Raw genomic sequence first — 20,270 nt, 5'->3', positions numbered from 1 at the left:
TAACTTTTCAGGTCTTAATTATTATAGAAGATGTGCAGAGAAACCTATGATAAGATGCAAGTTCACTCACACCCTAACATAGACTAATCAATAATTAGGCACCTTCTACTTGGTTCTTGTCAGATGACCTCTCAGGACCAATCCAGAAACAGAACTTGAATGAATAGCCTTTCTGTATAGAGTCTTGCACAGGCTGTGTAACAGAGGCGCCTTCGGAGAGATAAGAACAGCACAGGAGCAATGCCTCCCCCAAAATTCACACAGGCTGAGCATGTAGGCATAGCTGGATGTCCTTGACTAGAATACAGTTCTAGTACATACCCAGAATGCATTGGCAGGCATAAACAGCAAAGATGTTTTCTTCTTTCTCTCTCCTTGCATGGTTCAGGCTGGAAAGATTTCTTGCATACAATGGTTCAGGCTTTATGACATCAGAGAGGTCTAACCTTCAAGTGTGAATAAGGAAACACCCCTACGGGGGGGGAGGGGGGCGGGAATGTACTTTATATTATTATTTGTTTGGTTGTAAGTGCTGATTATTGTATTGATTATATATTCTGTGCACTTTTGTATGTGATTTGAAAATGAATAAAGAAGCCCCTGGAGAAACATCCTCAGTGCGAAAGAATATTGCATGCCCTGGTGGGCAGGTCCTGGCTACAGGATTATATCCTACTTCACCAGGGTGATGCTCTCCTTTTATGAGACCTCCCTATTCCAAAGCAGCACAGGACCTGCCCTGGTGGGACTTCTCTACATCCCTGAAGGGCTCCTCTATGTTTCCCTCAGCTCCTCCAAGTCTGTTACTTAGCTGGCGAGCTACTGAATATTGGCAGTGACCAGCTCAGTTAAGCAACGTAGCCGGTCAATGGATAATCCAGACACCAGGATATACAGCATGAGATAGCCGGTTATCTCTGGCTGAATATTGGCAGATAGCCAACTACGTGCTATTTAGCTGGCCAGTAACCGTTCCTGGTTGGCTAAATAACGCTGAATAATAAATGGAATGGAACTCATCTTGTATGAGGAAAGGCTAAACAGGTTAGGGCTCTTCAGCTCAGAAAAGAGATGCTAAGGAGAGAGATGACTGATGTCTACACAATCCTGAGTGGTGTAGAATGGGTAAAAGTGAATAATTTTTTTACTCCAAAGATTACAAAGACTAGGGGACACTAAATGAAGTCACATGAATATACCTTTATAACAAATAGGAAGAAATATTTTTTCACTCTGGAACTCATTGCCAGAGAATGTGTTAATAGTGGCTAGCTGGGTTTAAAAAAGGTTTAGAAAAGTTCCTAGAGGAAAAAGTCCATAGTCTACTATTGAGACTGACATGGGGGAAGCCACTGTTTGCCCTGGGATTGGTAGCATGGAATGTTGCTACTACTGTGTTTCCCCAAAAATAAGACAGTGTTTTATATTAATTTTGGGTCCCAAAAATGCACTAGGTCTTATTTTTTTCATGTTCAATGATCATTTCTCTCCCCCACCCCAATTCTTCCTCTTTCCTTTCTCTCCCCTCTCACCTATCCCTTTATTTCCTCTGCAGCATTTTTCTATCCCTCCCTCCTTCCCATCTCTTCTGCAGCAGAACCCTTGATCAGCTTCTATCCCTTCCTTCTGTGCAGCTGCAGAAGAACCCTTCAGCAGCCACCCCCCCACCGTGCAGCCGAACCCCCACTGACCATCCCATCCATCTCTCCCTCCAATCTGAACCCCGCTGACCGTGAGATCTACATACCTCCCTCCACAGAGCAGCATTGGCAGCACTCTAAACAGGCTGCTTTGTGGCCTTCTCCTGCCGGGGCCTTCCGTGCACCGTGTTGCTGATGACATCATCAGTGAAGCAGCAGAGGGAATGCCCCAGCAGAAGGTTGTGAAGCAGCCTGTTTAGAGTGCTGTTGACACTGCTCTGTAGAGGGAGGGATGTCTTGTGGTTGGCGGGGTTCAGACGGGAGGGATGGAAAGATGGGAGAGTCAGCGGGGGTTTTGCAGCGGAGGCGGGGGAGGAGCCGGGGAAAGTGCTGCTGACGGCTTATTTTTGGGGTAGGGCTTATATTAAGACCTACCCTGAAAATCATGCTAGGTCTTATTTTCGGGGAAATACGGTATTTGGGTTTCTCTCAGGTGCTTGTGACTTAGATTGGCCATTGTTGGAAGAAAAATACTGGGCTATATGGACCATTGGTCTGACCCCGTTATCAGTGGCGTAGCCACACCAAGTATTTTGGATGGGCCCTTCCACACACACCCACTCCCGGAGATATAAAAAAAAAAGAAATTCAGGCTTCCCTCTGTCACATCTCACCAGGAAACAGGAAGTGATATCAGTGAGGGTGTAATGCAGCAGAGGGAAGCCTTTGGGGGCTTGTGCAAGCAGCAAAAGCAAACCCCTGCCGATATGTAAAGGTAAGAGATAGGGGGGGGTCAGATGCTGGGATGCTGTGGAGGTGAGGGTAGTGTGGTACTACTGCTGGTTGGACCTGAGCCAAAACTAGGTGGGCCTCTGCCCACCCATAGCTATGCCAATCTGCATTATGGCTATTCTTATGTTCTAATTCCCACATTCTCTGCTTAATGCATTTTAGTAAAAGAGGCTATAAATAACTGTTGATGTGGAGCTCCTCTAAACTCATAATTGTGCACATCAGCTTCTGGCAATATTCATTTTATGACACAGTTTGAAAAACAGATGGTTATCTAATATAATAAAATGCTAGGCTGCGCATGCGCACTCCCATCGCGTGCATCCGTTTTCCGTGAGCTGTAGCGACCCATAGGAAGTGCGCATGCGCTTCTTACGGTCCGGCCTGCTCCCTGCCGTATTGCATTTTTTAGTTGAAAGATGCAGCGGTGGCTACTCTCACGATCCCCTCCTGCGTCGGACTTCCGACGCAGGTGGGGGATCATGAGAGGAAAAGATCTCAGATTTTACCACATAGGGAACATGTATGTTTTCTCCCTATATTTTTGTGGCATATGGTTGTCTTTCATTGATCAAAAACCTCCTTTATAAAAGATTTGAATTTTTATATTTTATCATATATATTTTTATAAATCTTTTATAAAGGAGGTTTTTGATCAATGAAAGACAACCATATGCCACAAAAATATAGGGAGAAAACATACATGTTCCCTATGTGGTAAAATCTGAGATCTTTTCCTCCTGATTGGTAAAATTCTTAATATCAACTTGTTGTAGTACTTGTTACAGTTATTGTTGATATACATCTTTCACTATCCTGTTTGGATCATGAGAGGAGCCACCGCCGCGTGTTTCAACAACAACAAAAAAATACGGCAAGGCGAGCAGGCCAGACCAGACCGGCAAAAGTCAGAGGAGGAAGCCTAATAGCCCCGGCGGCTGTCAGCAGCTGCAGGCCGCCGCGGCTAAGCACGGAGCCACCATGGACCCCAGCGCTGGACATCCTGCTCTCCTGTCGGCTCCTCTAGGAGCCGCACCAGCGTCGGAGAAGGCTTCCGACGCTGGCGGGGATCGAGAGGAGCCGAGGTGACACCTCAAGAGGCGGGAAGGGAAGCGTTGAAAAAAAACTCCAGCCAGCTGTAACCATGTCACCAAATAACAGCCTCCCTGCAGTAGCTGCTGGCTTTCCCTTCAGCTCGGCTCCCCACTTACAAAAGGAGCCTACAGCGAGCCCTGCCCCAGCTGCCTCCGAAAGTAAGGGACACTTGGCAGATTCTTTCCCTTGCACCGACATTGAAGAAAATGTATTCGCAGCCCTAGCAACCGACGTAAGCAAAACTAACTGCCGATTTAGAAGGTTGTTTTTTTACAGCAGTTTGCTGGGCAGGAAAAAATACTTGCAGTTTGTTTTGGGTGAAGGGTGTGTGCTGGGGAAGCTGTGAACTATCGTGCATTGATTAGATAAAAGCCAGGAGTGGGTGTGCTGGGGAAGGGGCCCAGGGAGCAATCTTGCTTTCCATTGTGGGGGAAGAGGTGTGATTTGTTGGGGACAAGAAATGATCTTGCTTTCCTTTGGGGGGAGGGGTGTGATTTCTTGGCTACAAGAAATTAACTTGCTTTGCTTTAGGGGTAGGGGTGTGATTGGTTGGGGACAGGTAGTATCTTGGACAGGGGAAGCAGGGAAGGGAAAAGTACTACTGGACAGGGGGGAGTTAAAAGTAAAGGACAAAGGCTACTGCTGGACAGGGGGGGGCAGAAAAAGGAAGAGAGGCCTCCTGCTGGTCAGGGGGAGCAGGAAAGAGGTGCTGCTGGACAGGGGGGGAGTTAAAACAAAGGGAGAAGGGCTGCTGCTGGATAAAGGGACCAGTGAAGGGGTGGTGGTGGACACAGGGGAAGAAAAAGGAAGGGAGAATGGACAGGGGGAGCAGGCAAGGGGTGGTGGTGGACAGCCGAGAAAAAAGAAAGACAGAAAGAAAGAAATACAGAAACAGGCTAAGGAGAGAAAGAGAAATAAATAAATACAGACACACACACATATTCTAGCACCCGTTAATGTAACGGGCTTAAAGATTAGTATACTCATATTTGTATATGCAATGCAGAACTGGGGGAAGGGGCAAACATTCTGAGGCATCTCTTTCTTAGGTTGTGTATATCTTCTTTACATTTTATTCATTTATCTCTTTCTAACACTATTTTTCTGTATTTTGGCATTTTTAAAATAAGTCTAAAATGTTCTTAAAGTTAGTAATAAATCACTGCAGTATGTCATTTGTAATACATTTTTCCTTTTTTAATTCTGATGCCTCATGATGAATTTCTATAACTGAATTGCTTCTATTTAAAGGAAAAGAGAAAGCAGTGAATTCCGGTGAACAAATTATTTCAGATTTATTACCTTCAATTACAATTATAAATGCAAAATAATTATGACAATTTGAGTTGTTGGAAAAACATAACTAAAATATACAAAAGGCCATTTAAATATGTACTTGATTACATGTCTGCCGTGTATTTTTCCCATTTTAGCCAATACTGTGAACTGCATTTCTTCATATAATATTCAAATTAATTGCATATATTTCATATATTATTTTTTATGCATACTCATTTGAGAAACATTAGAATGGAATATATCAAAGGGTATGTGTGAGTGAGTGGATGGATGTGCAAAGGGAGAGTAAATTTAGAAAATACCATGTCCTGCATAAGAGCTGGGTTTCTATGCTTGATATTCAGTTTCAATTAGATAACATATTTGTTTATGTTAGATCATATTGGATGTTGTAATATTGTTGTATTCCTATGAAACTTGTTTCTTTTGCAAAGACCATGAGCTACATTCACTAAGCCCATCGATCAAGTCCCGACCACTTAGCGACCCGGACCCGATTCACTAACCTGCCTCCCGATCCGATTCTGATCCATACATGCAAATGAGGGGGATGGCATGCAAATAAAGGCAGGCAGCGTTTCAATAAAAAAAAAAAAAAAAAAAGAGGCACACCGACTGGGCTGGTCGATCCCAAAATAAGCGACTACTGAGGACCAGTCGCACACATCCCTGCCGACTCTCCTCCTGAAATTTCTGCCAACTTCCAGCCCTGCTCTCTGTCCCGACTCTCCTGCCCCGAGCTCTGCCCCGATTCTCCACCCTTCCCTGCAGCGCGAGCTCATGGTTTTAACCTGCGGGTTAAAACCACAGGCTCATGAATAAAAAGTAAAAAAAATTTTTTTAAAAACACGGACATCAAACCCATTCGCAGACCATCTACAGGCAAAGTAGATGGTCTGCACATGCGTCTGGATCGCTGGAGAGATTAGAGAAACTGGGCCTCTTCTCCCTTGAAAAGAGGAGACTGAGAGGGGACATGATCGAAACATTCAAGATACCGAAGGGAATAGACTTAGTAGATGAAGACAGGTTGTTCACCCTCTCCAAGGTAGGGAGAACGAGAGGGCATTCTCTAAAGTTAAAAGGGGATAGATTCCGTACAAACATAAGGAAGTTATTCTTCACCCAGAGAGTGGTAGAAAACTGGAACGCTCTTCCGGAGGCTGTTATAGGGGAAAGCACCCTCCAGGGATTCAAAACAAAGTTAGACAAGTTCCTGTTGAACCGGAACATATGCAGGTAGGGCTGATCTCAGTTAGGGCACTGGTCTTTGACCTAGGGGCCGCCGCATGAGTGGACTGCTGGGCACGATGGACCACTGGTCTGACCCAGCAGCAGCAATTCTTATAGTGATCCATGTAGTCGGTGGGAGGTTTTCCTCCGAGCGCCCCCATTTGAATACAGGCCCGTTGTGAATCAGTCAGCCTGCATCGGATCAGACAAGGAGCGGAGTGAATCGGGCAGGTTAGTGAATCTAGACTCATGTTCTTTAATTCATGTGCAAAAATAAAAATATTTTAAAAAATGAAATATATCACTGACAAAGATTAAGTGACAACATGGTAGTTAATTAAAAATAAAATTTCTTCTTCTCTTTTCATCACAAGGTGTACAATAAATTATTATTTATAGAAGTCCTCAAAATCATCAGAATCAGAATCTTCGTTGTGTGGACGAAGAGCAGCTTCAATTTCTGAATTGCTGTCATCGGATTCTCCCCAGAATGCTGAAAAAAAATCACGAACAGCAAAATCACTATTACCACATGGTTTCAAATATGATCAGTTAGTACAAATTCTATGCTGTTTTGAGAAAAGTGTTAATGACTTTCTCAACAAGACTTATATTCTTAGAGAGACTAAGAAAATGATTTGCTTATGTTAGGTCTGGGCAGTCACATTATTGTGATAACAATTGTCTGAGCTAGGAAAATCTCAACTGGGCCAATCATAAATAAGACCAGAGGACAGGGACCAGACGAAAGCAATAGGATTGAATAAAGGAGAAAAGAAAATTTTAAGGAGTGATAAATGGTAGCAATGAATGAAGTTGCACCCGGTACATCAAAAACTAGTGGCCAAATATTCAAAATGATTTAAACGGCAAGGAGAAAATCCTGGTTGTTTAAATCACTTATCCATGGCTAATGGGGTATTTTCGGCGCAATTAACTGGCCACTGCTGCTGAAAAGGCCAACTTAGTCCCAGATTCTATAAATGTTACCTGAAGTTAGGTGCTTAGATTGGCACACTAAGCTGATCTAGGCACCTAACTTAATTAGCTCAATTGGCACCGTTAATTGAAAGTGCCATTAAAAACCAATTAAAAAAAATTATCTGATAGGTGCCTACCAGATAATATTGTATTTCACTGAATGTCCAGTACTCTTTATGTAAACCGCCTAGAACTGTTGCTGATGGTGGTATAGAAAAATAAAGTTATTATTATTATTAGGCGTGGTTAGGGGTGGATTCTGGATGGCTTTTGAGTGTGGTTTGACTTAAGCACCGGTAGGCGCTTAACTCAGGCGCACTCATTTAGACCAAGAAAATTCTATCCTAGATGGAAGTGCACCTAAAGTTTCAATGCCTACTGGTACTTAAGACCACGATTCTATAAACAGCACCTAGCAGATGATTGACAATTGTTCTCAATGGCGCCTATGACACAGGTTCCATTTATAGAATCAGGGCCTTAGTGCTCAAGCTAAAACTGGCTATTTGGGGGCATTCCAGAGGCAGAGTCAGCACTTAACTGGTTAAATGTTGATATTCAGAACCTCACTGGTTATGATAACCACATAAATAGAACCACATAAAATGCAGTTCTATCTTTATGTGGTTCTTCATAGATTGTTGTGCCAAATATCATAGTTAACCAACTATATTTTAGCTGGCTCCTTATACCTGAAAATTCAATGCCAGAGCACAGATATGGCCTGACATTAAATTTCCAGGTTTAACACTAGCAGTAATCGGCAAAATGCTGATCGCCAACAGCTCAATATTGGGCCCTTTGAAAACAGTAGATCTAGAATAAAATCTTGATCAGTACAGCATGTAGAAAATGTTCACTGAAGGAGAAATAAACAGCCTTAGTAACATTCATAACAATAATAAAAAGTCAGCAATAGTTCACAATAAAATACTACCGGTACTGATCAAAAACTACAAGAGCTATTTCTGCAAGTGCATTTCATAAATTTGGTACAATGAATTACCTCACTAGATTTACAAAAACATATACTGAGTAGTGGCTCGTGGCTGGTTATGGGACGGAAATGGGAATGGATGTCAGACCATGATAGTGCAGTATTTTTTTTGTGAAGTTTTTCTACAAAAGGCCAGTTTTTCGTATGATTCTGGGTAATTCTAGTTAGACAAACATCTGTGTTAGTTAAGGACCGCGCCCAAATAGAAGCGTACGGAAAAACAGGTGAATAAAAATCTGAATATAGATGTAGCCAAGGCCAGAAAAACACACTATAGATAAATATTAAGAAAAAGAATAATAATATTCTCTTTATGTACTTTGCTATTAAGCCAGATCATAGAGGAAATTAGGTAAAGCGTAACATACATGCATAGAGATATTAAGAACTCCATCTTGGTTCCCTGCTGTTCTTTGTCCTCTCTGGTTTTTTGTACAGCTTCCCGCCTTTAGCCTCGTGGTTCTAATTGATAACAGATGTGCTTAGGCCAGTTAGGAAGAGCATATTAGACTCCATATTCCAAACTGAGATGTAACGTGTATTAAGTATGAATGTAATATATTGTGTTGTGTGTGAAAGGGGCCCCGAACGAATGAATGATGTATGAAAGATACGTGAAAGAATGGTGTGTACTTAATTTCCAATATTTTATATAGTTTAAACCTGAAGAAACACTAAGGAAAATCCTGAGGCAACATCTGGGAGTAATTAGAGTCAGAGACTTTTGCTTCAGTCTCCAGAATAGGAAGGGGGGCATTGGAAGCCCATGCTTATCACTGTGTGTAACATGAAGCTGTCAGCTTTCCTCTTCCAGACTAAAGTTACTGTCAATTTAAGGAGAGGTTGAGAATTTCTCAGCACCCTGTTAATAATTGTAGAATTCTTTTGAATATGTTAATGTTAATTCAGAAATCAAAAGTAATTTTCTGAAAACTTTGTATAACTTTTAAATGTGGAGGAATGTTTCTTTGTCCAACTTTAAGACCACCCATAGGATTGTTATTGGTTGATTATGATGATGATGTCACGAAAAGCCAACAGCATATAATAGGAATTTTGGAGCTAGTAAAACGAGACCGTTAGGAGAAGGCCAGCCTTTGGCACCTCTAATGATCTCCCATTAGCGCAACGTTAAGCAATGATGCTGTTCTTTTGATCTAATAATGGAAAAATAGAAACAATAATTCAATAAATCTTGATTATAATTTTAAAAACCTTGCGCTGGTGTCATTTTGCATGTATTATTGTTTTCAAACCTGAAGCTTTCACAAAGGCGTTGATGTCCCTTGCTCAATACACAAATGTTTACTATATTATATGAATAAATATATTTTTATCTTGTGTTTGAAAATGGCTGACAAGAGGCTATATACATTTTAGAAAAGTCAAATTAACCAATTTATCTTGAGTTCTTGCCTGATCCCTGGTGCTTAGCCTTTTATCATTCTCTAAAATTCTTGTCTAGATGGAATCATATGCTTGATGAAAAAGCCAAGTATTTAGGGTGGGCTTAAATTTTTAAAGAGATAGTTCATTCAGCTTGAATGGAGAGGACAAAGAGTTCCTTAAGAAAGGGCAACAAAAAAGATGCGATGTCTGGTTGATTCCAGTTGAGCATGTTTAGGACGGGACAGGACCAAATGATGATCACTGATAGAGTAAAATGAACAAACTGGGGAATATGGGATTGTGAGAGATGATAAATAAAAAGGAAGTGACTTGAAGGTAAATATAAGAGTTTTAAAGAATATATACTGTTGAACTGGAAGCCAATGAGGGGAAACATGAGTATGGCATGAGAAATCTAATAATAATAATAATAACAGTTTATATACCGCAGGACTGTGAAGTTCTATGCGGTTTACAATGATTAAAAGATGCTACAAATCTATAATAATAAAACGCTAAGCGCGCATGCATACTCTCGCCTCGTGTTCCCTGAGATCTGATCTGTCGGGCTGTGGCGGTAGGAGTGTGCATGCGTGCCAGACAAGCACTGCTCTCCATCTTGCGCCTGCAGAAATGGCCCCACACTCGCGGCTCGCCTTTTAGTTACTTTGTAGTCAGAGCTAACTGAAAACTGGTTATATTTCTGTACCTTGAAACAGGATAGTTTTTAAATGTGAATGTTACATGGAGTTTATGCAGAAGTGAGTCCTGGCACTTCATTCTTTGCAATTTCTCTTTGGTACCCATGGGCAGGGTATGGCAAAGAGGAGAACAGAGATTCCTGCACATGGACAGCAGTAGTTGGGGTGGTTGAGACTGAGAGCATGGAGGCAGCCATGGAACATACCCGGGACTAGAGGTCGCCTAGGGAACTCACCTGTCTGCAGTGTCCGTGGGATGCTCTTCCATACAGGGTCTCGAGCCCCGTATGTGCGTGCGGCTGCGGATGCTGCACTGTCCCTGCAGAGCGGACCAGCTGAGATTTACCCACACCATTGTTTACACCTCTCCTAGCAACCATCTTCCCGGCCTCTGTCAACCGTGAAGCACGCTGCGCCGGAGCTTGGCAACCACGCATGTGCTCTCGACTCTTACATGTGCTTGGGCGCCGCCAATCGGCAGGAGGGAGAAAGAGTGAAACGTGTTCCCGCAGTTCCAAGTTCATTCATTTTCCCAATACGATTCATTAGCTACCGTCAGCTCTTTCTCGCCATCCTCATGCTTTTTTAGGTCCCTCTGTTTCCCTACACTGCTTTCCTTTAGTTTTCTGTCTACCAAAGGTCCATTATTTTCGAGGACTCCCATTTATTTTTAGACACTTTCAATCATTGAAGAAGCAACATAAGTTCCTCCAATACATACCATGGAACGTTTGAATTCTGGTCACCTTGAGATTGAGGTGTATTAATAGAGGGAGGGCCCGGGGGGGGGAGTGCCATGCTAAAGGTTATGTAAGAATGCCAACTAGCTCCAGGTTTAGTCATTAGGGTTGATCTGTGTTATTCCACAGCACACATCTAATATAATAAAGCCCTAAGCGCGCATGCGCACTCCCACCTGCGTGCTCTCGTTTTCCGTACGCTGTAGGGCACCGCAGGTAGGAGTGCGCATGTGCGAGAATCCCCCAAGGCAGATGTCTGCCACCACGGCTGTCAGCGGCTGAAGGTCACTGCAGAAGATGGCTGAAGCCTGGCTGGAGGAGGATGAGGAGGAGCTGCAAGAGCTCTGCAGAGGCAGGAGGTGAGGAGAGAGAGACAGAGACAGATGGATGAGAAGGACAGAGGGGCTACTAGGAGGACCAGGAGAGATGGTAGGGGATAGGGAGAGATAGACTTCAGGGAGTGTGGAGGGGGCAGGAGAGAGAGATGGTCTTGGGGGACAGAGGGGGGGCAGGAAAGGGAAAGATGACAAAAGAGGTGAAAGAGGGTCAGAGAGAGATGGTAGAGGGTGTGAAAGGGGGAAGGGAGAGATGGAAATGGTAGGACCACTGCTGCTTTGGGGCACTGAGGGAGGAAAGGTTGGTATGTCAGGACTGCTGCTGCCGCCTCGGGTAAGTAAAGACCCTGTCAGGAGGGCCAAAAGGGTACAAAGGAAATGGTGAAAGGTGAGGTGGTGGGACTGGGATCAATGGGAGACAGGGTCTGGGCATGATAGAGGTGGGGCATGGGTGGGGTCAGGGTCAGGGTATAGGTGGGGCTCTTCTAGCACCCGTTACTGTAACGAATGTAACGGGCTAAAACACTAGTTGAGTAGAATTAACAAAGTTAAAAGCTAGTGACTAATGACTGTATTCCGGAGAGGTTATATATTTTTTTTTAATGTGTATGAGAACAATCCAGGTAGACTATATTAAAATAAACTAGCCTGGTGATGTATAAGGGAAGAGAAGGTATTGGAATCAAAATACCACTTGACTGAGTGCAACTGTTGAAGAATGCAGAAACCTGTCTTACATGAAGGAATAGATGCAAGGTATCATCTTGCTCTCCTACCAACTTTCCCTCCTCATTATCTGATGTTGGTTCTGCTATCAAAACATGCATGGCAGCTTTGTTCCTAGCTCCACTTTTCTAGGGAAATTTCTCCAGCTAGTTGCAGTGCACTCATACCTCATGGACCATTCAGAATCCTTTGGGCCACACCAACTTCAACAATATATTTTACCCCTTCACCATCTGGGTTGTCTCTGTTATTTCAGTCAGTCAGGAAGAGAGAGGGAAGGCCCTGCAGGAGAGGCTTTCATAAATGCCTACCTCATACCACTGCCAGACCAGAAGCCTAGATACTGAGGTATTTTACATTCAATAACTACAAACATTCCAGTTAATCACATTCACACTATTCTCTTTTCCATCTGCCCAAGGTTGTAAATTTAAAAGATGTCAACATCTGCTGTCCTTTCAAGCGGCATTATGGGAATTTCCTAATTATGTCGACTGACTCATCTACAATTTCAACGTGTTTTAAAAACATATCTTTTTACTGAATACTTTGAAAGTTAGGCATGCTCTGTCTCTCTTCTCATCTTTTGTACTCATAACCTTTTGTGAACCACATAGAACTTAGCGGTAATTGCGGTATAAAAGTGAGTTTTATGTTATGTTATGTTATGCTCAACCTTTTGGAATCAGAAGAAACAATGTGAGTGAACTTTCTGTGGACCAAAAAAAAAGATTTAAAAGACTAAGATGGCATCGAGTGCGGATGTCTGAACAGGTCGCAGCATGTATTGAGAGTTTTTGTTACTCATCAACTTACCGTGAAGCGCAACTCCGACCCAAATGGGAAAGAGGAAGGGAACCATCTGCCCTAACCCTCTAGCGCCTGGGACCCCGCAGCGCTTGATCCAGCCAACGATATAGAACGCTTTTGCCCGCTCAGCTATGGAAATCCAACCTACTACGGGGGTGAGTCTGGAGATCTCCGGTGAACTCAGCGCAGGAGCTGCCCGAGCGATTCTGAGCCCGGAGCAGAGGTCAATTCCTCCCCAACCCGGAAGTGCTTTGGTGCAGGGAGCTTCAGGAGTTCAGCTCTCCGATGTGGAATGAACTCTAGCAGAGGAGGGACACCAGCACTGGCACTCTGGCAGGATAGTGTTGGAAAGGTTGACCAGCCTTGGAAGGAGAGGTGAGAGGTGCTTCTGGAGGGAATAACATCAGTTTTGAAGAGCTGAAACGACCTGAGAAAATTGACATGGAAGCGCTTTGGCAGGCCATATCTATCATGGATGCCAACCTTAAACTGAGTCTTTCATCCATCAAAACTGACTATGGGACTATCTATTCCAAGGTTGAGCAGCAGGGAGTGTGACTAACTAATTTAACTGAGAAATTGGAGAAACAAGAGGAGAGTTTGAAGGAAGTAAAGTCTGTCCAAATGGAAATGGTTAAGGAAAGATCATTTATTTCTCGCAAGTTGGAAAATTTTGAAAACTCACTTAGGAAAAATTATTTGAGATTTTTGAACTTTCCTAAATGTCCTGTCATCTCTCCTATGGAGATGGCGAGAAAGTACTTTTGAGAAGTCCTAGCCATCCCAGTGGAAAATCTACCTCCAACTGTTAGGGCTTATTACTTGGATATTAGGAGACCCCAAGGGGAGTCTACCCCTAAAGGAAAATCTGAAAATAATGTTGATTTGTCTTTATTTCTAGAAAGTTCCCTTGAGATAGTTACAGATAGAACCACTCTTCTACTGACTTTAGCACTGGAATGTTTTACGTCTGTATTTCCGTCACTTAAATGACAAATTTCTAGGCTCAAATGTTAGAATTTTTCCTGATCTGGCTTTGAAAACCCAGAGGCGTAGAAAGTAATTCTTGGCCTTGTGGACAAGAGTCCTGGCCCTTGGGGCTACTTTCTTGCTTAAATTTCCAGCAAAATGTTTTATTTCTTATCAAAGTAAAAATTTCCTTTTTTTAGCCTAAACAAGTATTAGATTTTTTAGGGCCAAAAGAAAGGTTGGTTTCTTAGGGCTCCTTTTACTAAGCTGCATTAAGGCTTTAACGCGTGGAATAGCGCGCGCTACATTGCCGTGTGTGCTAGACCTTAATGCCAGTACTGAGCTGGCGTTAGTTCTAGAAGCGTAGCGCGCGGTAATTTCCTGCGTGCACTAAAAACTCTAGCGCACCTTAGTAAAAGGATCCCTTAGTCCTTGATGAATGGCTGTAGGAGAGATAACCATTCCGTCACTCTATTTTTGAATAACTATTCTGTTAATTGTTAAATTTATTTATTTTCTTGGTTCTAAATTTGTGGACTGAATAATTGATTATATTTATAGTATGCATTTTAGTGTACATATAGGATAATTTTCCTTTCTGTATTTTCTGATCTCTTTCAAGACAGTAATTGCTTGATAAATTGTAAAAGGATATAAATAATAGTAATAAAAAAAAGAACTTTCTATGGACCTTAATCTACTTCAGACAGAAAGCAATTTTTCTCTTACTGGCATGTAGGGAAGAAAGTTGCAAGGACAACTAAATAAAGTGCAAATGAAATACTATCTTAAACAGGAATTCAGAAGTATACATGAAGCACACCTATCGTGAGAAATCTTAGTAAAATAATGTTTGTCATCCTAGTCCTTAGGACATCCCCAGCCAACTGGTTTTAGGGATATCTCGCTGCCGGTAGTGGGCAAGAACAGTGTTGGGTATTGGACGGCTTCTGATATTTTTTCCGAGTCTGAGATAAAAACAATTGTTTGGGGGTTGTTCTTTGGATCATTGTCCTCCAGGTGTGTTAAATTTTATGCTGGATGCTATTTCTCCTACTTTGTGTAAAATGGTCTCGAAATCTTTGGAGGAAGGGTGTGTCCCCTCTCTGCTGAAGAAGGCCATTATTCGGCCATTGTTGAAAAATCATTTGTCCGGGTCGGGACTGCTCTTGAATATTTTCATCCGATATCTTCTTTAGGGTTTTTGGCTAAGGTTCTTGAGAAAGTGGTGCTACTTCAATTGCAAGATTTTTTTTTAATATGAATACATTATTGGATGATTTCCAGTTTGGTTTTAAACCAAAACATTCAACTGAGCCAAATTTGGTTCCCATCACAGATTCCCAAAAAATTATAGAAGTGACTCTAGACTGCAACCTCACCTTTGAAACTCACACCGACCTACTAGTCAGAAAATGCTTCTCCACCCTATGGAAATTAAGAACCATCAGAAAATACTTCGATGCACCCTCATTCCGCTTACTGGTCCAATCCTCCATCCTGAGCTTACTCGACTACTGCAACATTATCTACCTGGGTTCCTTCAAAAAAACTATTCAAAGACTACGTATCATCCAAAATCCAGCAATTCAACTGATCTTTGGGCTGAAAAAATGGGAACACATAACTCCCTACTACCAAAAACTCCACTGGCTACCCCTGGAGGCAAGAGTGCTGTTCAAGTTTGCCTGCCTCTGCTACAAATCCATCCATGGTCCGGTCCCCTTATACATGGTCTCCCACTTTACCATGGATCGTCCATCCAGACCCACTCGCAAAGCTCATCTCTTCAGCCATCCATCTCTAAAGGCCTACCATTACAAAAGACACCTGAACAGAACTCTAGCCTTCCAAGCAGGTCATCTAAATGACTGGCTGTGCAATATTTTCTCGCACTACTCATCCTACCTAAACTGCAGAAAATTATTAAAAACTAACCTATTTAACCGATTTGTAGCCCAAGATCCCTACCCTACCCTTGCCCCCTAGATCTCCTTTTCTCCTTCCTTCCCGCTCATCTTACTCTTATCCCCTTATATTGTACCAGCTCCCCTGCTTACATCTATTTATTGTATCTATTTTGCAGATTGTTCCCATTCACCGATTGTATTTGCTGATTGTACCCTTTCGCTGATTGTCCAGCCCTTCTTTATTGTAAACCGTCTCGAACTTCTACGGCTTTGGCGGTATATAAGAAATAAATTATTATTATTATTGTTCACCCTCTCCAAGGTAGGGAGAACGAGAGGACACTCTCTAAAGTTGAAAGGGGATAGATTCCGTACAAACGTAAGGAAATTCTTCTTCATCCAGAGAGCGGTAGAAAACTGGAACGCTCTTCCGGAGTCTGTTATAGGGGAAAACACCCTCCAGGATTTCAAGACAAAGTTGGACAAGTTCATGCTAAACTGGCGAGACTGGACTCATCTGGAGCACTGGTCTTGTCCTTGGGGCCACCGCATGAGCAGACTGCTGGGCAGGATGGACCATTGGTCTGACCCAGCAGCAGCAATTCTTATGTTCACTCTACTACATTGTGGGGGTAATTCTAGGTGCCCCAAGGATACATGGCGGGAATCTATTCTATAAAAGAACCTCGCTGCCTAGTTTCCATTATACATAAAAACATGATGGCAGATAAAGGCCAAATGGCCCATCCAGTCTACACATCCACAGCATTCACCATCTCCTCCTCTCCCTAAGAGATCCCAAGTGCATTAAAATATTAATTCAACCTGGTATTGGTAAACCTAATATTTATATACCCACAATTACACTAGCCATTGATCTGGCATAACTGCAGGTGACTAAATGCAGCAGGGATGTGCATAACTGAGAGCCCTACCTAGATCTAGGGTTACCAGACATCCGGATTTACCTGAACATGTCCTCTTTTCAGATGACTGTCCTGGTGTCCGGACAGCTTTTCAAAACCCAGGTGGTAACCAGAACTTGGCAAGGAGAGAAGGGGGCTGGGTGCAGAACCTGGTAGAGGAGGGCATGAAGGAGGGGACACTTGGTTACAGATCCTGGCAGGGCATGGCACTTGAATATTAAGCCCCTGTCTTATATTCGAGACAACCATTTTTCCTTCTTTTTGGGAGGAAAAATTGGGGTCTCGACTTATATTCGGATTGACTTATATTCGAGTATATAAAGTAATTTATCATATTAATTTTTAATTCCATCAGAACCCATCTTCCTTAATATCATTTGATTGTGTTCCAATATTAGCTTGCAAGGATTTACCAGTGAGAATAGCAACTCCATTATGTTTGTTGATAGCAGGGGAAAATCGAGAAACAATATATTTATTGTATAGCCTCACATTATCAGAAAAATTTAAATGGGTTTCCTGTAGAAAAATAATGTCTGCATTAAGTTGATTAAACTGTTCAGTTTAGATATTTTGAATGGGTTATTCAAACCCTTATAGTGTATATAATGCAATTTTAATCAAGGGAAAAAAGACCTCAAAATACCCCTATATTGTGTTCAATAAAGTCACAACTGTTTTGGGGTTAGGTATCATCATAGGTCAAAAACCCTTGAATTTTATATAATTTTTCTAATTTTAATTGATTTTCATATTAAAAAGTTTTATCCTTTATTTATCAATATAATGAATATCAATTTTCTATTTAAATTTTTCTTTTTAAATTTTTCTATTTGAATTTCTCTTCTTGACAAATGAGCATTTAAGTGACCAGCAACTGTTAGTCTAATACCATGATAACCATTTTGTTTGTGTTTAGAAAATGATTAGCACTTATCTTAAATGACCCAACGGAGGCCCCATCCGTTTCGCACTTATGGGCTTCTTCAGGGGTAATGAAAAGGCTCATTGATTTACCAGTTAAACTTTCATTTTGCTCAAAGATCTGCACTGATATATGTCACCATCCTTTTCTTTGCTCGATCAAGCACTTTTTGATCGAGCAAAGAAAAGGATGGTGACATATATCAGTGCAGATCTTTGAGCAAAATGAAAGTTTAACTGGTAAATCAATGAGCCTTTTCATTACCCCTGAAGAAGCCCATAAGTGCGAAACGGATGGGGCCTCCGTTGGGTCATTTAAGATAAGTGCTAATCATTTTCTAAACACAAACAAAATGGTTATCATGGTATTAGACTAACAGTTGCTGGTCACTTAAATGCTCATTTGTCAAGAAGAGAAATTCAAATAGAAAAATTTAAAAAGAAAAATTTAAATAGAAAATTGATATTCATTATATTGATAAATAAAGGATAAAACTTTTTAATATGAAAATCAATTAAAATTAGAAAAATTATATAAAATTCAAGGGTTTTTGACCTATGATGATACCTAACCCCAAAACAGTTGTGACTTTATTGAACACAATATAGGGGTATTTTGAGGTCTTTTTTCCCTTGATTAAAATTGCATTATATACACTATTAGTGTTCCATCAATTTTGTTGTATTATATTATTATTTGGATATCACTTTGTTTTCCATTCTTTAATTCAGTTATTCAAACCCTTAACATTACTAGAGATGATTTTCATCAGAGTAATATTAATATACGGTGTGGTACCATTTTAAAATTGTTCAACCTATATATAACATACTTTTAAAAATAATTGATGTATTAACAGCATGTATAGAATATCTAAGTTTATAAATGAAGGTTATGTAACAGAATAAAACAATAATAAAACATAACCATACTCCTCCCCTTCGACCCATCAGAGCCCACCACTACAGCAAAACTGGAAATAACCCTAGATGCAGTGGAAAAATGGATGGTAGACCACAAACTGAAACTAAACTCAGATAAAACAAAATTACTTCTGCTCGAAAAGGCCAAAACTCCCACCATTACAGAACTGAAAATTAAAAACACCAAATACCCAATACAGCCCGAACTCAAACTCCTAGGAGTAACGATAGACAGATGCTGCACAATGCAGTCCCAAATCAATAAAACATCCCAGAAAGCTTTTTTAATTATGAGAAATTTACGTAAAATAAGAAACTTCTTCGACTCAGCACAATTCAGGCTAATTGTCCAATCCCTAGTCTTAGGTCTACTGGACTATTGCAATTCCTTCTATCTACCTTGTCCTGCCAACATGATAAAACAACTTCAGACTATACAAAACACTGCCCTCAGACTGATCTACTCCCTGAGAAAATATGATCATATTACAACTGCCTTCCTAGACTCTCACTGGCTACCTATGCAAGCACGAATTCAATTCAAATTCTACTGTCTATTATTCAAACCATTAAACGGCTCCGCCCCCCCTATCTAAACAACCGCCTAAACCAGATCCTCACCTCAAGACAAAGAAGAACTCCGAACCCTTTTGCCTTTCCTCCACTCAAGGACACTCAGCGCAAAAAGATGTTTGATAACCTTCTGGCAACGTAAGCAGCAAAACTTAACCACTCCATCTCCAACCTGTTGACGACAATGGGTGACTTCAAAACTTTTCGAAAAGAAATCAAAACCCTACTTTTCAAAAAATTTATCCAGATATCGTAACCCACCCCTTCCCCCTCCTCCTAGATAAATTCTCCCTCAAAACCTCCAATTAAATAATCTCTTCCTCCCCAAACAACCAGCCAAGTATTCAGATCCCTGAAATGTTACGTAATCTTATTTGTACTCTAACTGTAATCTATTTGTTATATCACACAGTAACGTACAGTCAATTTAATATCCAATTTGCAAGTTATTCCAGAATTAATCCAGCTACCTCTCCTCCCTTGTAACCAAAAAAAAAACAAAAAACCCCAAAACTGTTGTAACTTCACTGGAAATGTCCAGTTAGCTCTTTTGTAATCCGCCTTGAACTGCAAGGTATAGGCAGAATAGAAGTCCCTAATGTAATGTAATGTAATAACAAGAAAAACAAAGCAACCAATGATAAAACCCACCAACTGTGAGACATCAAGTGATGGAGGTTCACCAACATGGAAACCAGAATTGTTCCGAGATATAGAACGTACTGAAAATTGAAGATTGTTAAAATTAAGAAGGTAGAAAGACATGTACCGGTTAGAGTAGAAAAGAGTAGGAATGCATCAAACAGCTGTTAATTTTACAAGCCAGCACTGCATTGAAATTTCAATAGCGCATACTAATAAAGGGCTCTGGGCTGTAATAAAGAGGCATCCCACACCAACCTATCCCCCCCTCCCCCCAAGGAAACATAAAAATCAGATTGTGTCAAAACATTCGACAAGACCTCAAATCCTAAACAAATAAATTCAACAGTAAATATAGAAACAGCGGAGAGAAACCCACACAAAGATGAGTCCCGTGTAAGCCAATGCCAGGATGAGGGAAGATGAAAGTGCACAGAGGACATGGAACTACGGATGGAGAGATGGTCATACACCAGGGACATGGACATGCGGCTAGAGAGGATAGAGAGGACAGTGATCATCGTGGGGGACTCCATCATCAAACAAGTCGAAAGCCACATAGCGGGAGGAAGACAGGGAGCCAAGGTTGAAGACATAATGAGCCGCATCAACAGGATCATCGACAGCGTGGAAGAGGTGATCCATGTTGGGACAAACAACGTGA

At 41.5% G+C, this 20,270-nt stretch overlaps 1 protein-coding gene across 3 annotated transcripts in view; it reads right to left on the bottom strand.

Moving 5' to 3' along the window:
- Window positions 1-6,070: 6,070 nt before the first annotated feature.
- The window catches only part of KIZ (kizuna centrosomal protein), a 214,758-nt gene continuing 200,558 nt past the window's right edge, over window positions 6,071-20,270 (bottom strand). For all 3 annotated transcript variants that reach the window (XM_033935767.1, XM_033935765.1, XM_033935769.1), the window contains one exon: window positions 6,071-6,552. In XM_033935767.1, the coding sequence (XP_033791658.1) occupies window positions 6,449-6,552 (104 nt within the window). In that variant the 3' untranslated portion in view covers window positions 6,071-6,448. The remainder of the gene's footprint in view (window positions 6,553-20,270) is intronic.

The sequence above is a fragment of the Geotrypetes seraphini genome, chromosome 3, assembly GCF_902459505.1.
Source record: "Geotrypetes seraphini chromosome 3, aGeoSer1.1, whole genome shotgun sequence".
NCBI classification, from domain to species: domain Eukaryota; kingdom Metazoa; phylum Chordata; class Amphibia; order Gymnophiona; family Dermophiidae; genus Geotrypetes; species Geotrypetes seraphini.
The sequence above is the reverse complement of the archived record's forward strand: the minus strand, read 5'-3'. Positions and strand labels throughout refer to the sequence as shown.